Genomic DNA, 20,928 nt, shown 5'->3' on the forward strand with positions numbered 1-20,928 from the left:
CACAGATATAAAAGACTGGTACAAAAATTTCTCAAAACAACTCCTTTACATGTAATGCACTCTGAGATTGTTCTATTGTGTTCTATTCTTTTAGATTTCATTAAAAAAAACCGTGGTGGTCTCCATCTATCAAACCGATATCACAATCCCCTAGAGATTATAATCTATGGTTTAGAAAACACCGGCTTGGCAAAAGGGTTTTGATTTGTAGTCATTCTTTCCACATTTCCGTACACCTCGGAGAGTTCCCGACAACTGTTTTCATCTAAAGGATTACTGTGCCCTTAGTTTTGCGTAAATGCTCTGTGACGGGGCCGTTTCCCTTCTTCCTGGCTCCTTTAAGAGGGTGGTAACGGCCCATCCTGGAGGTGGAGTGACAGGTCCCACCAAGCCCCCGGCGCTGGCCAGGACCGCTTTTCCAGTTCTTGTGAAAGCCTGCGCGTGTGTGCCCGCGGAGGTGGGGGGTAGCGGTGAGGCAGGGGCGACACACTAACCCAGCAGTAGCCAGGAGCAGCGGAGGGAGGCCCAGGGCCCTCTCTGAGCCCGCGTTCCCGGAGACCCTGCGAAGGTCCACGCGTGCGCAGAGCGCGTCCCGGGACTTTTCCAGCCTCCGTGGTGCCTGCGCGCGCTCCCCACGAGCCAAAGTCCGAGGTGGGCTCCGGCGCGCGGCCGCTGCGGCGGCGCGCGCCAGGGGGCGGTCCTGCGCGACTGGCACCGCCCGCTCCCCGCGCACTCCTCTCCTCCCAGTCTCCCCCGCGCTTCCTGCACCACGGTAGTCGCCGCCGCGTTCCCGTTCCTGCTCCCGTCTCGCTAGCACAGGCTGTGCCATGGCGGCCTTCAGCAAGTACCTGACCGTGCGAAACTCCTCGCTGGCGGGGGCCGCGTTTCTGCTGCTTTGCCTGCTCCACAGGCGGCGCCGCGCCCTCGGCCTGCACGGGTAAGAAGGCCCGTGTGGCCGCGCCGCCTTCCCGGGCCCGAACGTGAGCTCCCCACGCTCTCTTCTTCTTCGCTCGGCGGACGAGTCCCTTGGCCCCGCGGGGTCAAGCGGAGAGGGGGCCGGCTGCGGCAGCTGCCAGCCTCCAATGTCAGGATGTCCGGTGTCCCCGCGGCGCGGGCGTCCCCCGTGCTCCCTGCGCTCTGCCGGCCTGTCCGGCCGCTCACTCTGCCCCCGGGTGTGCGAATCTTTTTCCTGCGCCCCGCTAGCAAACCCGTGCCTCTGCCCCGAGGCCGTCGCCCCTGATGTCCTCCCCTTTTTTGCATCAACACCATCACCTCCTTTTTGCATCAGCTTTATGAGTGTATTCTTGTTTTGCCATCTCATCTCCTGACAGACCGTGGATTTGCTTTGTGGACGTGTATGTGTGATTTGAGGATGGGGATTGGACTCACCAGGCTGGAGGCTGTTGTCTCGGTCATTGGATGAGTGAGGTTTGGCACGATTCCTTAGTAGTTGCTGTTGAAAGTCGCGAGGATGGTTCGTGTGAACTATCCTGGGTCCAGTTGGCAAAGTTGCTTTCTAAAGTGGTGTCCCCTTTGAGTTGGTCAGTGAACGCTCTAGCATTTCATCGGAAAAGCTGAATTGGTTCCGAGGTATTTGGAGGGCAAGGTTCGTTTCCCTGACTCGCAGGTGGAACGTGAAAGTGTGTTCTAGATAAGGGTACAGATCCCTTTAGATTATATTCCGCTGCTTCTCCCTCGAGAATTTTAATGTTTAAATTTAACTTTGGGAGATTATAAGATTAGAGAAGGAAGAGAGAGAATTGAGTTACTGTTGTGGCGTTACAAGACATAATTTTTTATTTGCTGGGAGTCACTTTCCTTCAGCAAATGAATGAGAAAAGGCTACTTCCCAAGCATTCTTGCTACTATTGGATATTTCATATTAAATCTTAGCATAGTGCTTTCATCCATTTTATTTCATTTCTTTGGGCAGGTACTGTTGCCTTCTGTTTTGATTTGCCTAATATATCTTCTTAGTAGTAGATTTTGGACTAAAACGTTGACAAGTGGCCTGCCTTCCCATGAATTTCTTACTAACCTTCCCCTGGCTTCTTTATCTTATTAGTCTGAAGCAGTGGTCTTTCTTTTCGTTCCTAAATCTGCTTAACAAAGTTGAAAATGATTTGCTTCTTTGTCAGGACAGTACAATACCTATTCATTTTTCTTCTCTTCAGTTTGCTTTTAAAATGATTTATTCTGGAAAATATAAACAAAATTTTCTGTTAGATTGTGTGTTTTCTGATCTCCCAGTTGCAAATGGAAGTTCTTATCTGGGAATATGCCAGTAGAAAATGCTGAATGCTATAAAATAACTTTGAATTACATTTTTGCAGGGAAGTGTTTTAGTGCATAGAACAGGTGTTTTAGTATGGGGGAGGGGGATTTGAGGACAGCTCTAACAGCTCTGGCTTGCTTTTATGATTTTTTTAATTAAAAACTTTGTTTTATTGGAGTATTGCATACTTGTAGAAAAATACACATAAGTGTAGAGCTTGAAGAGTTTTCACAAATAGAACTCACTCATGTAATCATCACCCTCATCTGCACCCAGATAAAAATATTATCAGCAACCCAGAAGCTCTCTTCAAGTCCCTTCTAGTCACAGCTAAAGTAGTTACTGATTAATAAGGCCATAGATTATTGAGTGAGGGAAATTTTAAACATAATCTAATGGGAAATAGTAGCAATAATAGCAAGATGGTATAATGCAATCAGTTTTATTAAATAATTTAAGTGTTTATTCATTATTATATAAAATGCTTTACAAACCTCTTTTTGAGAAACTTTGTAAACTTTTGGGGGGATTAACTTATGCAACAGTTAATTTACTGAACAAAAGATTGTTGTTAATCTTTTGCACTGGCAGTAGTGAGGAAAACCTTCATTTTACACATTAGTTTTTGGGAGGAGAATGCAAATTATGAGCAGATAAGCATGATGTTTAACTTACTGAGGTAAAATGGTTGAATTACTATAAAACCATTAAGAATGGTGTCAAATCTATCTTTTTAGATAATATACTTCCATAATCATTTGGATATCTTTCAGTTGCTATCTTTGGCATCATAGTTTGAAGATCAGAAAATTCTAACTTTATATTTTACTGGCTTTTCGGGTAGCTTTGGTAACAGGGCTAATTAATTTTACTATCTAGTGCCTAATTAAGGAACCTGTGACTGCTTGACCTTTATTTGTATTTTACTGGCTTTTCGGGTAGCTTTGGTAACAGGGCTAATTAATTTTACTATCTAGTGCCTAATTAAGGAACCTGTGACTGCTTGACCTTTATTTGTCTATGCTATTGACAGTAGATTTGTCTTAGAAGATATTCCTTAGAACCAGATAGTTAATAAAGATAATAAAATCACTTTAAAAGTTACAGTGTCATTTTATTCCAGACGTTGGGAGAATGAGTAATTTAATGTTCTGAGTAATTTTTTAGTTATATATGATTTGACTGGGTGAAATATACTTTTTATTATGGAAAATTTCACACATATTCAAAGTAAGCAGAATAATGTAATGGACCTCCTATACACTTCACACAAGAAGTACCATTAACATTTTATCAGTCTTGTTTCTTAAAGCTCCTTGCTCCCCACCCCTTATTTTTACAGATTTTTAGGGAAAATTTATATATATTGAACTGTACACATCTTGTACATTTTTAAAATAAATGGATACAATAGTATAACATCCCTTTCATAAATTAGAACATTTTCATCTCCCCAGAAATTTCTCCTGTATTCATTCTACATGACCACCGTACTAACCTTTTTCACCCTAGTTTTGCTTAATTGTACATCTTATTTTGCTTATTATTTATATGGGGAATAGTGGAATCTTTTTACTCATGGATAAAGGAGACCATGTTTTTCAGTTCAAAGGAAGTATCTGTTTCAGAATGTTGTATTACTAGGTGCTGTGGGATGGAGAGGTGTGTGTGTGTGTGTGTGTGTGTGTGTTACACATACATTAAAAAAAATGACATCTTTAAGTGTGAATTAGTTAAAAATGTAAGATGATGACAATGCAGTGTACAGACAGTCATGCCTTAAAAATTCTGAAAAAGAAGAGATTAATGTGTTTGGGAAGAGTTAGGGAAGGTTTTATGAAGGATGTGAGCTAAGCCTAGAAAGAGGGTAAGAATGAATAACTGGAGATAAATTGAATGTCAGTAGCAGCCCTTATCAGATTTTGGTTGCATTTTATGGGAGGAAGAAGCTTGGTGGTACTCTTTCAGTCCAAACACAAATATAATCATGTTATTTCTTCATTAAAATCTTTCAGCTATTCTAAAATACAAAATTCTTAGCATGAGTGAATGATGTTCATGATCTGGTCCTTTGCTACTTCAACTAAGCCAGCCATATGGAATTAACACACTCTGAGTAGGACAGGCTCTGCCCAGCCGTTGCGGTCTTATTGTAATCACTGTCATCCCCACCATTTCTTCTCACCCTTTGATGTTTATTTTCCTTCAAGACTCAGTTCAGTTAGCACTTGCCTGTCTTTTCCTGATCTCCAAACTGATGTTGTTGTCCTCTGCTCTCAGCATTCCCCTACTCTAGTTACCACTCTATGATAGTTTATTTTTTTGGCTTCTACCTGCATCAGACTGTGAGTTTCTGGAGGGCATGGACTGAGTCATCTTTAAATTCCTAGTCTGCACATGTCATAGGATAGACATTCAGTAAGTATTTATAGGGTGGACAAATGATGTAGGATAGTTGAAGAATTTTTAAGGGTAATTGTCTGACAGGCAGTTGGAGATGGGGTACTAGTACAAACTTGAGTAAAGGCATTATCTTCAGAGAAGTGATAGTTGTGTACCTGAGATTATATAACAGGAACTGGGGGTAGGGAAGGGTAGGAAATCAGTGGGCCAGTTTTAGAAGGCAGGGAAGAGACCAGTCTACATAGCCAAACTATTTTATGATCTTAAAAAAACCAAACAAAGAACAGAAACAGAACAAAGCAGTTTTCTTTCTCTTCCCATGAATGCTTGTCAAAGTTCAGATTTCTCTTCCTGGATTTCAGAACCTTCCTTTATCTGGTCTCACCTTACCTGGCTAATCTTTTATTCCATTGCCTGCCAGTGACTACTCTCTGTTCCAAATAGGCCAGTTTCTGCACTGTTTTCTGAACAGGCCACACTCATTCCTGGCTTTGGAGCCTTATTCATGATTTTAGCCATACCTGGAATATCTCTTCCTGTATCCTCTGTTCTTCAACTCTTATCCTTTAAGGATTATGTCAAGGTCACCTTCTCCATGAAGTAATTTTAAACAACCCCCTTTTAATCTTATGAACCATGTATTTAGGTACTTTTCTTTTTTCATCTATTAATTGTTTGACTGGGTATGATCTAGTTGTTAGCCATCAGAGTGTAGCCATGTCCACCAGCTTACGGGGTGCTCCTTTGTCCCTTTTCCAAGCCCCAATCTATAGATGGTAGGAATAACCAAATATTTTTGGAGAGTTTCAGGGAGCTTGTGTTTCTCTTAGTCATGCCTTACTTCTATGCTTCTGCTCTGTTTTAGATCCCACTTGTATGTTGTCTCTTGAGCCTGTCATTTTGGTATCTGCCTTGATTCCTCCAAAGCACCAGTCACAAAGCAGGTATTTGTAGTAGAGCTTTACTGAAAATTTGGGAGTAGTGGCAGGGATTATATTGCAACATAGGGAACAGCTTAAAATGGAGAAGTTCTTTTATTTACAAGTTTCTTGTACATTCCCACTGTTGGAAATTTGTTTGCTATTTTCCCCTGAGCCTCAGCCCTGTGGCCTGTTGCTGGGTCTTTTCTGTACCCCTTGGATGTTTTCATATCTCTAGCTTCTACTCCCTGTACTCTCTCCCCACTAACCTCCCTACAGCTTTCCTGCATACTGAATTCAGCTTTCCTTCTTGAGATCTGCTCCTTTCATATCAAGCTTTAGAAGGGGCTGGCTTCACTTTTCTCAGTTTCACAGGCTCACTGAATGTTCTGCAAAGTACAGGCGTGTGTCAGGTGAGGGGCTGGAGTTGCATGAGACCCTTAGGATGAACCGTGAGTGGATGTTATAGGGTTCATCGCCATATGGATCCTCAGAATAAAAAGGAGATGCTTAAGCAGCTATAGGTAAAGAAGGCCTTAAAGGATTTGCCAGGAAAAGCAGCTCTATACAGAAACCAACTGATGCAGGTCATGTTCTCAGAACTGTGCAGCTGTCTGTGGTATGCTGGGGGTAACTGGGTACTGACTGTTTAATTATTATAATTAAACTTCTCAGATTTGGGCACATTAGCATCATTGGCCAGGCATTCCATTTTAGGGCTTTTGCAGTTGCTATTCCCCTGCCTGGAATTCTCTTTCCCCATACATCCTCACTGTTTCCCCCCCCCATTTTATTAGAGCTGTGGTTATTGTTTGTCTTAAATAACAATTTTTTTCTTGCTACAAATGTAAATGTTGTCTCCTGAAGTATATTATGAGCTCTTTAGGAGCCGGGCCACTTCTATATGCATGGGTAAAGCAAGTCTTAGAAATTTATAAAACTAGTATCATTATTTTATAACCTGCTTTTGACAGTTAACAATAGAGTGGAAACATTAAAGACAATTTTAAGAAATTAAAAATCATGTACTTCGGTGTACAACAGACACTAACACAGTTTTGTGAAACAGTTATACTCCAATAAAGATCTATTAAAAAATCATGCATAATATCAGCATAACACACATATTGTTTTTATTACCTTTTATTATTTGTATGCATATATTTTTACACAGTTATATACATGGTTTGCTATTTTCATTTAAAGCATAGACATCATTTCTGTGTTTCTACATGAACCTCATTACTATATTTTAAAAGAAGTACATAAATACTCCTTTGTGTGACTATATCATAATTTATTTTACCCTTAAATATTTGGTATCTAGATTGCTTCTGTAATTTTTACAGATAATACTATGTGTGTTTGTGAGTGAACATTTCTCTCTGCTGAATTATTTCCTTGGAATAAATTGCCAGAATTAGGCTTAGTGAATGAAGGTTATAAGCTTTCTTTTGTGTTTGTGGAAAAGGAAAACATAAACATTCTGGAGCTACACAAATTCCACTTATTACTTTTTAAGAATTGTGCCATAGAATACTATGAATGAGTGCTAATTTAATTCTCTAACCATCATTAAGGGATGTTTGAATTTTTTTGGAGGGGGAACTACTTTAGAGATGTAAAATAATGTTTCAGGATTATTTTAATTTCCAAGAATGCATATTTTTGTATGCAGAAACCTGTCTTTATTATGGAGGCATTCAGCATAGTATAGAACCTGGTCTTTGGTGTTAGATATGGGTTCAGGTTTTTATTCAGCCGTCTGCTAGACCTGTGATCTTGGTCAATTTACTCAACCTCTTTTTTTTTTTAAGTCAACCTCTTTGAACCTCAGTTTTCTCATCTGTAGAACCAGGGATAATAGTATTTACTTAATCAGTAGTTGTGAGGATTAAATGAGAAAATGTCCTAACTCAGTAGCTGGAACAAAGCTCAGTAAATAAAAGATAGCTTTAGCTTTCCCTGTGCTTGCCAAAGGACAGCAAAACATCCCATTGTTAGGTTCTCAGTAACTATTGAGCCTTCATAAAAATTTCCTCAAATATGCCCACGAAAATCTCCCTAAAGAAACCTTTCGAATTGATAGACTCATTCAGAGTTGGAAAGTATTTAAGTTACTTTTATGTGACATGGTTTCAGTCCTCTGTGTTTTTTCAGTTGTTGCTACCTGAATATGAGGTCTGAAACTGAATTCATTCTGAGTGTGGTCTGACTGACAGAGTGGAGTGGGCTGTTACCTGCTTTGTAAATCCAAAACTTTTGTTAAAATAGGGGAGGTTACATTCATTTTTGTGACAGTATTCTTCACTCATATTTTAGCTTGCACAATTGTTTTCCCTTCCTTTCCCCTTCTTAGCTTGCTGTGTTTGATTTTTTTATTTTAAACCTGGGTGTGGGTATTTACAACTTATCTTTGTTTGGGCACATCACCTTCTCCTAAAATTTTTTTCTTCATGCACATTTAAAAAAAAATTTTTATTGGAGTATAGTTGCTTTACAATGTTGTATTAGTTTCTACTGTATAGCAAAACGAATCAGGTATACATATACATATACATATATCCCCTCTTTTTTGGATTTCCTTCCCATTTAGGTCACCTAAGACATTGAGTAGAGTTCCCTGTGCTATACAGTAGATCCTGCACATTTAATTAGTATTCTTTCTGTATATTTTGTCAATAAGTTATTGGACAGGACTAAGTATAGAACAATGTATTTATATCACTATAATCTTTCTTTTAAATGATACCTTTTGGGGGTTGTATTGGTTCTCATCTTTAACTTACCTGGTACCTTTTCACACCTTTCCTTCTGGTGATATTTGGCACTCTGACATCATGTAGGGTTAGGCATTTGATCCATACCGGGCCAGTATGTAAAATGGAATGGTCTTCCTTTTTCGGTCATGGATGATGACTATCACCACCTTCTAATCTGTTGCAATAAAATATAAGCTGGAATTATTATTGTTATTATTTTATTGGCCTCACCACGCAGCTTGCAGGATCTTAGCTCGCTGACCAGGGATTGAGCCCATGCCCACTGCAGTGGAAGCATGGAGTCCTAACCATTGGACTCCCAGGGAATTCCCTAAACTGGAGTTATGAAGAAGAAAGATAGGCGCTCTTTATATAATTTTCTTTAGAGTTACATATGGCAAATTAAATTTTATGCAAAATGGGCACTGTATTTGCTTATTGTTATTTTTTTGGAGTGATTTTTTTACAGAATGTTAGAGTTGTTTATAAATGACATTTGTAGTCATTTCTACAAAAAATTAGACTTAAGGCCCTTGCTTAAGAATATGGCTTTTATCATAACATTCTTTTTATGAGGAAATAACTTTTGTTTTAGGCATCTCTTTTAAGAATATAGCCTTCCATAAGCATTAGGATAAAATGGTCTGGATAACTGATGGTTGTGCGCTTCATTGGGAACTATTATGCATATTAAGGTAGTTTGAAGCCTTGTTAGATAAAACTAGTGAGTGTGGTAAAGATGTTTTTTTTTTTAAAAAACCATGCATTTGTTGTTTGGCTAATTACCAGTCCTGAATGATTACAATTAAGTTAATAAAGTATAAAATTGAAAATAAAGCTCATCAAAGCATTCAGCTAATTTGATATCTGTGAATAGACGTAACAATCTCACATACCACAATAATAGACATAAACATGGGTCGTATGATTTACTCTCTGCTTAAGAAGTTACCTATTGGCATTAATTTAGTGCCAAGTTATCTGTTGGCATTAAAAATAAATGTACTATGTGGAATGAGGCAGCTTCTCTAGGTAAATCATAATTTAGTTATTTAATCGGCATACTGTGTCTATAGGTCACTGCATGTCGCTATTTAAAACATTTACACTTTCATGAACCTATGAAGTAAGCAACAAGACATATAGTGTCTCCTCAGAAGGAAAAAGTATGGTCCTATAAATTTATCATACTTTAGTGATTAGGACTTTTTTACATTTCAGCTTCTCTGAAATTCGGATGCAATTTACAGCCGACACATCTTAGCTTTGATTAATATGGTATTGGCATATTGTTACATTTCCTTTTTACTATGCATGTTTTTAATTTGCTTATAAAAATGCTTCATGGTAATTTACATCAAACTCAATCTTCTGACTCCATATTCAGTGTTACTGTCATTCTTTCTTCATTATATCTTAGAGGTTAACTTAAGTTGAGGTAGAATCAGATCTTTTCCTCATTCCAGAGCGAGGACTGGAGGAAGTAGGGTGGCATGGGAGTCAATGAACCACTCACAGAAAGGGACCCAAAGATCATGCATTAACTCACAAAACATCTCGTGCCTGCTACATGTCAGATGCTGGGTTTATAGAGATGAAAAAAAGGTCCTGTTCTCGAGAGTTGGGGGGTATGATACAAGTCTGTACCTTCATTCAACATTTAGTGCTAGGTGCTGAGGACACACAGTAGTGAATGAGATTAGGTCTGTTTCCTAGATGGATCCTGTAGTGAGAGAAGACAGAACCCATTTCATTTTAGTTTTGTATTGGGCACTTGGGAAGATTAAAAATTAAATTAGGCAAGATTTTTGCTGTTAAGAAACCCACAGACTATTAAAAGAGAGAATCCTGTGTCTGGACATTTCACACCAAATTTCTAGTTAAAAAAAGAAACTCCTGGTATATTTTATTTAAAATATTATTCTCCATTTACCTGTGATACAATTTTGTTGCATCAGGAAATTAGATTTAAGGTGTTTCCAACTATGGTATTCGTTTTCTTTCCCCTGCAGTAATGCCCAAAATGTGTTGTTTAGTAAAGCAGTGGAGGCACGGGGGGAGGCAAGTGTAGGACAGAATCAATGAAATGATCCCATTTTTAATGTAAGTATCAGATAATTTCCAATTTAACTATTGATGAGTGAATACATTTCTCTGTGTATTTTATCACTGGCTCAACAAAATAGCTACTTCCCCTTACTTCATTGAAGAAAATTTCAGTGTGGAAGGAAATACAATGTTTATCCAGTACATTCTGTTAAATGCTTCTTGTATGTCATTAGGCTAGGCATTGAGATACCAAATTGATGAACATTATTTCTAACCCCTGTCTTGTGGAAATACAAATACATAGAAAAGTCGTACAAGTCACTATGACTAGACCTGTGGTCTAATAATAATTTTGTGGGAGGGAGCACTGAATTGGGAATGTTTGATTGTTTTGGTTGTTACCTGGGGAGGTTCACTTTTGTGCCTGATCTTGAGATAAGGTGTAAAAGGCATTCTAGGTAGAGAAAATAGCATGAGCAACGGCATGGCGTTAGTGGAGTTATGATTTGAGAAGAAGGGACTGCAAAGACATGAAGCTGGTAACCTTACTATTAACTATTTTATTGAACACTTGCCATATTATAGTTTCTAAATATTTTGCATTTATTCCTCACAACAGTCTTTTGAGATAGTTGTTTTATTATCTTGATTTTATAGGTGAGTAATCAGAATGGTAAAAATGGTACCTGAGGGCTTCCCTGGTGGCGCAGTGGTTGAGAGTCCGCCTGCGGATGCAGGGGACACGGGTTCGTGCCCCGGTCCGGGAAGATCCCACATGCCGCGGAGCTGCTGGGCCCGTGAGCCATGGCCGCTGGGCCTGCGCGTCCGGAGCCTGTGCTCCGCAAAGGGAGAGGCCACAGCAGTGAGAGGCCCGCGTACCACCAAAAAAAAAAAAAAAAAAAAAAAATGGTACCTGATTATAAGAGTTCTTATATTTGAATTAGCCATGTGGAGGTGAAAAGACAGAATAAAACATTTTTATATCAGATCCTTCAGATATACTTAGATTTGTAACCAAGCAAGGCCTCATGTGCCCATGGACAGAAAGCCAAACTCTTGACAGCAGGTATTTTCAGCAAAGTAAGCGTTTATTGCACGGGGGCAAGCAAGAGAGTGAGAGAAAAGCTTCAGATCCACTCCATCTTGGGATTTTTTTTTTTTTTTTTTGAAGGGGAAGAACGAAAGCTGGGACTAATCATCATCTTGTGACATTTCTTCATCATAGTTTCGGGAGTAGGGATGTTCTGGTTTATGAGGCTCAGACCAGGTGGTCCGTGGCTTGGGGGTCCATTAGCTCATCTTGCCCTGGAGAAACAACCTGGGTTTGTATGTTAATGATGATATATATATAATAGCAATTTTAGTACATTAACGATGTTATCGACAATAGCAGTTTTCGTCATCTGACTCTGGTTGATTAGTGTTCAGTTAGCACAGGATTGAGGTCAGAGGGGACAAAAAAGGTAATAAAGAATTGGATAGGGCTTCCCTGGTGGAGCAGTGGTTGAGAGTCCGCCTGCCGATGCAGGGGACACGGGTTCGTGCCCTGGTCCGGGAAGATCCCACATGCCGCAGAGTGGCGGGGCCCGTGAGCCATGGCCGCTGAGCCTGCGCGTCCGGAGCCTGTGCTCCGCAACGGGAGAGGCCACAACTGTGAGAGGCCCGCGTACCACAAAAAAAAAAAAAAAAAAAAAAAAAACGAATTGGATAGAGAGAGTAATCATAAACTCAGTAAGGGAACTCGGTTTCAGATTCAAAAGAACAGTCAAGAATCATTCAGGGGCTAAGAAAAAGTCTTATGTTAAATTCAAAGTTATGTTAATTGTTAGAGTAACAATTTTATTGTAGTATATTAATTTTAAAATATAGTCATGGTGAAACACTCAAGATTTTTAAAACATTTTTATTGTATATTATACAGGAAATATAGAAAAGTGCATAAAACACATATATAAATCAATGACTTTTTTTGTAACTGCCACCCAGGTCAAGAAATATCTTTGCCATCCACCCAGAAGCCACATGCCCCTTCCCAGTCACGCCCCTTCCCTGTACTATCCTGACTTCTATAGTAATTACATTTTTGCATTTCTTTATAATTTTATCACCCAAAGGTGTGCTCCTGAGCACTATAATTCAGATGTATTTGTGGGATTTTTTGTTCAAGTCTCTCTTAATCTATGAGTCTGCATGCCATTTCTCTTTCCCCTTTGTTATAGTTTATTTGTTGAAGCAACCAGGTGTTTTCACCTATACATATTCTGTAATTTGGATTATGCCAGTTGTATAATTTTTCTTCATTCTCTGTATTTCCTGTAAATTGCTAGTTGGATCTACAAGCTTGATCAAGTTTAGATTTTGTTTTTATTTTTTGGACAAGAATTCTTCCTAGGTGTTGATGTGATATACTCTCTGTCATGAGGTATATAATGTCTGGTGGTTTCTTTTTTCTGATTTGAGCAGCCACTGATATTTGATACCTAGAACAATGAGTTTATTAGGGCTTACAAAATGGTGATATTTGAATTTGGTTATTATTTCATTTATAAGGTGGAATGCTTCTGTAAAAAGGACGTTTTCTTCATCTATTTGATTCCCCAGTGGTACAGTTCAGTTAGGAAAGGCAGGATGGATATTTGCTTCTTTATTATACATCAGTTTCTTGTTATTCTCTGGAGGTGACCAATGAATTCTTCTTAAGTGTCATTATGAACCTAATGATTCACTACTTGTAAATAAGTAGTTAATGCTCTCTTATAGATGCTTTGGAGGAACCTTTATGAATGCAGTGAATCTTATAAAAATATGAAATGTGCCTCAGTTATCAACTCTTGCATTGGTTTTATTTCTATTTAAATTTTAGAATCAGCATGTTGGGATTTTGATGAGGATTTCATCTAATTTATAGATTAATTTCTAAAATTGGTTATAGTGCCCTTTTTTTTGATCAATCTTGCCATGAGTTTGTAACATGTGTCAACTTTTAAAAAAATCTAACTTTCAGTTTTGCTTTACCTCTGTTGAGTGTCTTTTATTTCACTTTTATTTGCTTTTATCTGTATTATTTTATTTATACTTCAGTTAATTTTGTTCTTTTTCTAATATTCACATAGATGATGAATTTTCAGTCTTTTCTAATGTATTCGTTTAAGGTTATAAAGTTCTCTAAGCACTGTTTAGTTGCATCCCACAGTTTTTTTGATATGTAAACTCTTATGTTGTAAACGTATCATTTGATATGTATATCATTCGTTTCAAATATTTTAAAAATTTCTTTGACCCATGACTTTTCACAAACGAAAGCGAATCTCTTTATTTATGTCAGTTACCTATTGTTGTATAACAAACCACCCCAACAGTTATATTTTCCCCCTTATTTCTATGGATGGCTGGGTAGTTCCTTTGCTTGTTTTGTTTGGGTTCCCTTATGAGGAACCCAGTAGAGGATTGGCTGCACTGGAAGGTTCATATCTGGTAGTTGGTGCTGGCTGGTGGCTGGGATGCCTTGATTTTCATCTAAGTGACTATATCATTCAGTAGGCTATAGCAGTTCCTCACATGGTAGTCTCAGTTCAGCATTCCAAGAAGCCAGGGTGAAAGCAGAAAGGCTTCCACCCATTCTGTTGGCTAGAGCAAGTCACAAGCCTGGCCCAGATTCAAGGGTGGGAAAAAAGATCCCTCCTTTTTAGGAATTTGTCTCAGTATTTAATATACCAGAATTTTAAAACATTTGGGAATTTTTCTTTTTGCTGTTAATTACCAGCATAATTGCTTTGTGGTTAGAGTATTGATTTCTTTTTTTCCTCATTTTGTTTTTACCTCTTTTAGTTGTTTGGAAGTTATTCTCTATATAAATTAAAAAAAAAATTTTACTGGTTACCCTAGAAATTTTGCCATCTGTTTACCTTTTCAAGTCTAAACATTAATCAATAAGAAATACTTCATCATTCTCCCAGGCAGTAAAAGGACTTCAGAGCAGTGACCGCATTAACTTTTCCTCCTTATTTAGATGCATTTGTTGTGGTTTTTTTTTTTAGTACTGTAAGACATTATTATTATTGTTTTATATAATATTTACTTAGAGTTAGTTATATATTTACCACATTCTTTGCTTTCCATTCCTTCTTGCAATCTATACCTTTCAACTGAGATCAACCCTCCTCTCCCCCATAATATGTCCTTTATAAATTTCTTTAGTATAATCTGCTGATGATGAACCCTCTCCATGTTGCCAGGGAATGTCTTTATTTGCCTTCATTCATGTAAGTGTCTTTTTTCCTGAATGTTTAATTCTAGATTGGCAGTAATTTTCTTTTTGCACATTGAAGATTTGATTCCACAATATTCTGGTTTCCATTATTAATGTTGAGAAGTCAACTGTTAGTTTGTAACTGTTGCTGCTTTGAAGGTAATCATTCTTTTTTGCTCCCGTAGAGGCTTTTAAGGATTTATGTTTGTCTTTGGTTTTCTGAAGCTCACTATGATTTGCTTAGGTGTGGATTTATTTTTTATCTGTCTTGCTTAGAATTCACTGGGCCTTTAATTTTTGTGGATTGGTGTCTTTCTTCCATTTTGGAATATACTTGGCCATTACCTATGCCTTGTCTTTATTCTTCTTGGACACCAACTAAGATCGTCTTATTGTAACCACTGTCTCTTATTTCTTTGTTTTCTGTCTTTTTGTTTTCTCCTTTCTATACTCTGTATAGTCAATTCTGACTTAGCTGCTAGATTATTAATTTTCTCTTCAGCTGTGTGAAATCTAGTAAACCTATTGATTAAATATTTAATTTTAATTGTATTTTTATTTTTAAGAATTCCATTTGGTTTTCTTAAGTCTGTGTAGCTTTTTATTATTTCCTTATCTTGGTAGATATCTTTGTTTTATTTTATCTATTTATTTCTTTAAATATAGTCTGCATTGTTTTATAGGGTATGTTTGGAAATTCCAACATCTGAAATCTTTTTGGGTCTGCTCCTGTTTTCTGTAATTTCTACTGGTTCTTGGTTATGGAGTGTAGTTTCCTGCATGCTTGGTTATTTTGATTATGGTCTAGACATTTTATTTAAAATTACTTGTAGGAATAATTTTGAGGCTTATAGTAAACGTACTTTCATTTTAAGAGGAAAGTTTACTTGTTAAAGTACCTGGGAGCAGTATCAGTCAGGGAACAACTTAAACCAAGTTTCTTAAGAGCACGTACTAAAATTTTTAGTACAGTAGCTTAATAAACAGTTGCAAGACTCACATTTCAGATTTCATATTTTTGTTTCCCAAAGGAGTTATATCATTGTATATTCACAGTATTGTCATGTTAAGTCCTTTCAAATCAACATCTCCACTCTTGAACTTCAAATCTAAACTTAAAAAAAAAAATCTTCTGGACAATTCCATATAGTTATCTTATTGGATCCTGAAATTTAACACATTTATAATGAGTCCAATTATTATTTCCCTGAATGCTTCTACTGTTATTCTTTTTTATGGTAAATGGAATGACTGTCCTCGGGTCGCTTAGGGTGCAAACTGTTTGTGAAACACTTATGCCTTTCAGGGCATAAGTGTGGAGCGGAAGGTTTCTAATACCTCCTGTATCTTTACATAGTTCTTTAATTCTTTGCTCTTCTCTCATTTCCATATTCAGTTAGGTCTTAGCTCTTATCTATTCCCTCACCCTGTTATTTCTAGCAATTTTCTTTCATCTCTCCATTTCCATAGCCACCACCTTTGTTCAGGTCTTCATCATTTCTGGGCCCTGGTTGACTTTGGTTGTGTGCGTGTGCATGTGTGCCCCCCCCCCCCCGACACACACAGCTATATTTGATATGGCTAAGGAAGTGAATTGGGGGACAATAGAAATGATAAGGAACCTACTTAGAAAGCGGTGAGAAAATTGTTAGTTTACATGAGAAATTTTGATAGCCTGAACTGAAGTCGTTGCAATAGAGAAAAAGGAGAGCATGGAGAGAGATTGGATAGGGAGAGTATGAGAAAGGGAGAATATCTAAGAATAATTCCCAAGTTTGTGGCTTGGGTGATTGGATAGAAGAAGGTACATTCACTGAGTTAGGGCCTAGCTCAGAATGAGAAGGTGGGAAGGTAGATTTGGAATGGAAAGGTAAGTTCAGACATAGAATGCATGTTGAGTTTAAAATGATTTCAGTAGATCCAGGTACAGATACCTTATTAAAAAAAATAGATATTCAAGTAAGGAGCTTAGGAAAGATGAGGGAACTAGAGATTTGGGGAGTCATTAGAGAATGGGTGATAGCTGATATCATGGTTTTGACCGAGGTGTTCTAGAGTAGTATCTCTAGGGCCTAGAGATAATGGGTCTAATGATTCATCTGCAGGGTCCTAAAGTTCGATGAGAATTTTCTAACTTTGTGTTTTCATCTTGGTGATAAATTATAAATAAATTAGTATAAGCACATTCTGGATCATCTGAATGACTACCATAGTATTGCAGATTTTTGTGCCCATATTTGTGTTTGAATTGTTGCTTAAGTGATCATCGAAAGAGACCACATGTATGGTAGTCAAATCTGCTGCATTAGAACCTACATCAGGCTGAAGTGTAGTAATGTAAAATTAAGAAAATCATCTTCAACCTTAGTATTCATACTGAATTATTTTGCTATTAAAATTTTCTTTTGTAGTGATAATTACGGGTGAAAGGTGTTTTCATAGAATTTCTAAGTAACTGAAATCTTATAATGAAGCTTTGGTTTGAAATCATGAAAAAGACGTAGAGCAATTGAGTAGTGTATTACTTTGTCACAAACTGATAAAAGAACATAGGGCTGACATGTAGATTATGTGTTTACGCCAAGTGAAGGCCTCATAAGATGTCATGTTATACTCTGAATAAGGTATTTCATGGTAGCTTAGAGAAGAGTGATGGGAGAGCTGACTGATCATGTGGCCCATTGTGGGTGTATATATGTGTATATATGATATGTATGTTTTATAGATATGCAAATTATATTTTTGTGAGCAGTTACATTGCATGTATCTCCATTTGTCTCTATAAATACCGATTTGCAACACTTATTATTAGTAGTTTATTAGCAGTAAGTTCTATGACATTTTCACTGAGTATTTTAGAATTTTGTTTTGGGGTATACTAATAAATTGATTATCCCATCAACATTAATGAAGCAGTGATTTAAAGCCAGTTCATTGTTTACAAAAGAAAAATAATGAAGATTATTTAAAAATCTTGGTTATTAACTGGAACATATAACACATAAATAGTTCCTTCTACTCTTTTACCCCAGCACTGGTGATTAGTTGTAGCAATGTTAACTCACCTGTCACTTTAAATGAATGTTGATTCCATTTTTATTGGCTTTAAAATTTTTGCTAGTTTTTAAGTGATAAATTTTATTTTGTGGTTGTAGAAAGCTGTAAACAAAAGGACTGTATACAGTTGACCCTTGAACAACATGTTTTTGAACTGCGAGGGTCCACTTATGTGTGGATTTTTTTCACTAAATATGTACTTCCATACTACATGATCTATGGTTGGTTGAATCCAAGGATCTGGAACCTCAGATACAGAGGGCCTACTGTATAGTTATAGTTGAATTTTCAACTGCAGTGAGGGTCAGTGCTCCTAACTCTCATGTTAAGGGTCAGTTAACTTAATTTTATGCTTATACATTTTTAAAAAATTTATTTATTTAATTTTGGCTGTGTTGGGTCTTCGTCGCTGCACGTGGGCCCCCCCAGTTGAGGCAAGCGGGGGCTACTCTCAGTTGCAGTGCGTGGGCTTCCCATCGCGGTTGCCTCTCCCGTTGTGGAGCACGGGCTCTAGGTACATGGGCTTCAGTAATTGTGGTGCCCGGGCTTCAGCAATTATATCTCGCAGGCTCTAGAGCGCAGGCTCAGTACTGTGGCACACAGGCTTAGCTGCTCTGCGGCATGTGGGATCCTCCGGGACCAGGGCTTGAACCTCTGACCTCTGCATTGGCAGGTGGATTCCTAACCACTGCACCACCACCAAGGAAGCCCGCTTATACATATTGAAGGAAGCACCAAATTAAGTCAACGCTGGGATCTGTAAGAATTTTTTTTTCCTTCAGGAGAGGTTCATATATTATCTGAAGTCCAGGAAACACTGGCCTAGAAAAATGAACTAAGTGAGAAATTTTAGGGTCAGAATTATTGTTCTGGATAACTAAACTCTGATCAAAATTTTCAGAATTGTTTTTTATTTTACTTAGTCTGAAAGTTATCTGAAAACTTCTCTTTTAATTTTTGTCAATTTTGTGCATCAATAGGTTTTTTTTTTTAATTGTTGAGTACATTTTATGGAAATACTACAATTTTTTAAATCCATTCACTTGTTGATGAACATTTGGATGTTTCCAGGTTTTGGCTATTAAAAATAAAGCAGCTATGAATATTTGTATAAGGTTTATGTGTGGAAATATGTTTTATTTTCCTTGAGCAAATACTTATTAGTGGATTGGCTGGCTTGTATGGTAGGTGTATGTTTAACTTTTTAAGAAACTGTTTCCCAAAGTGATTGTACCATTTTATATTCCCATCAGCAGTGTAAGAAAATTCCAGTTGCTCCACATCCTTGATAACACTTGCTATGATCAGTCTTTTTAATCTTAGGCATTCTAGTGGATGTGTGTAGTGGTTTCTCATTGTGGTTTGAATTTGAATTTCCCTAGGAACTAATGATTTGGAGCATGTTTCCTGTGTTTATTTTCCATCCATACATTTTCTTTGGCAAAGTGTCTGTTTAAATCTTTAAATGAATTGCCGCCTTATTTGATTGTAAGAGTCTGTTATGTATTCTGAATGCAAGTTTTTTCTTGGGTATGTATTTTGCATATATTTTCTCCCAGTTGGTGGCTTGTCTTATTTTCTTAGTAGTATATTTTGAGAAACAAACATTTAGAATTTTGATGAATTCTAGTTTATTGATTTTTTTTTTTCTGTGTATAGTTTGTACTTTGTTCTATTTAACAAGTCTTTAACTCAAGATAACTGAGATCTTCTGTTTTCTTCTAGAAATTTTGTAGTTTTAGCTCTTACATTTAGGTCTCTGTTTCACTACAGGTTAATTTTTGTATATGGTGTGCAATAACGTCTGAGGTTCCTTTTGATTTTATTTTGCATATGTCTGTCCAGTTGATCCAGTACCATTTGTTAAAAGATTATTCTTTCCTCATTGAGTTGCCATGGCACTTTTGTCTTAAACCAATTGACCGTATATATGTGTAGGTCTACTTTGGACTTTTCTGTTTCTTTGATCTTCGTTTATACTCCAGTATCAAACTCTTGATTAGTATAGCTTTATGATAAGCCTTGAAATCAGGTGCAGTTCCTCCAACTTTGTTCTTCTTTGTAAAAATTTACTGATTGTTATAGGTCCTTTGCATTTACATACGGATTTTAGATTCAACTTGTTACTCTCTATAGAAAAGTCTGGTACGATTTTGATTGGGATTTCCTTGAATTTCTAAATCAGTTGGGAAAGAATTGACACTTTAATAATATTGAGCCTTCTGATCCATGACCACGATATATATCTCTCTATCTAATCTTCTTTGAACATTTCTTTGCAGTGTGTTGTAGTTTTCAGCATGCAAGTCTTGCACGTCTTTTTTTTTCTTTTTAATTTTAGCCCTAAGTATTTAATATTTTTGATGCTTTTGTAAATGGTATGTTTAAAATTTCAATTTCCAATTGTTCTTCACTCATATGTAGAAATACAGTTGGTATTTATATATAGATGTTGTATCCTGGAAACCAGTTGAACTCAACTTAGCTTTTTTGTAGATTCCTTAGGCTTTTCTATATAGTGTTTATAGAGTCTTCAATAAAGATAGTTTTACTTCTTCGTTTTCATTCTATGTGCCTTTTGTTTGTTCTGCTTACTTTATTGCACTGTGTCCTTCAGTAACAATATTGAATAAAAGTGGTGAGTGTTGGCATCTTTGCAATGTCCCAGATCTTACAGAGACTCGGTCTTTTGTTAATCGGTATGATGATAGTTGTAGGTGTTTGATGATGTCCTTTATCAGACTGAGGAAGTTCCTTTTATTTCTAGTTTGATGAGAGTTCTTAGGATGAGTAGGTATCGGGTTTTATAGGCCTTTTCTGTATCTATTGATATGATCATATGTTTATTCTTTTTTAGACTGTTAATATGATGAATTACATTGTTTTCTCAAATGTTAACCTGACTTTACATTTCTTGGATAAAACCTTCCTATACTTTTTATAGCTGGTTACTGATCTTGTCTTTTCTTTTTTGTAATGTCTTTGCCAAAGAAAAATGAGAAATTCGCAAAAGCACTTCTCGTAGCATATCAAGTACAGAGGTTGTCTTGAGGGAAAACACCGTGCAGTTGTTTGAGTTGTGAACTGAACTAGCCACTTTTTGTTTGTTTGTTTTTTTGGTGGAACATCATTTTTACTTGAAAGAAAGACTGAATAACTCTGGTTATTCAGCCTTGAATGATGCAGACATTTTCTTGTAATGCCTTCAAGGAA

The 20,928-nt window shown here is 37.3% G+C and overlaps 1 protein-coding gene across 3 annotated transcripts in view; it reads left to right on the forward strand.

Moving 5' to 3' along the window:
• Positions 1–412: 412 nt before the first annotated feature.
• The window catches only part of ABCD3 (ATP binding cassette subfamily D member 3), an 81,944-nt gene continuing 61,428 nt past the window's right edge, over positions 413–20,928 (forward strand). Inside the window, exon 1 of one of the 3 annotated variants that reach the window (XM_059069945.2) lies at positions 413–937. In XM_059069945.2, coding sequence (XP_058925928.1) covers positions 828–937 — 110 coding nt within the window. In that variant the 5' untranslated portion in view covers positions 413–827. The remainder of the gene's footprint in view (positions 938–20,928) is intronic. The other 2 variants (XM_059069952.2, XR_010841750.1) reach the window with 2 other exon arrangements.

This window comes from Kogia breviceps, chromosome 1, assembly GCF_026419965.1.
Source record: "Kogia breviceps isolate mKogBre1 chromosome 1, mKogBre1 haplotype 1, whole genome shotgun sequence".
In the NCBI taxonomy this organism is placed as follows: Eukaryota; Metazoa; Chordata; class Mammalia; order Artiodactyla; family Physeteridae; genus Kogia; species Kogia breviceps.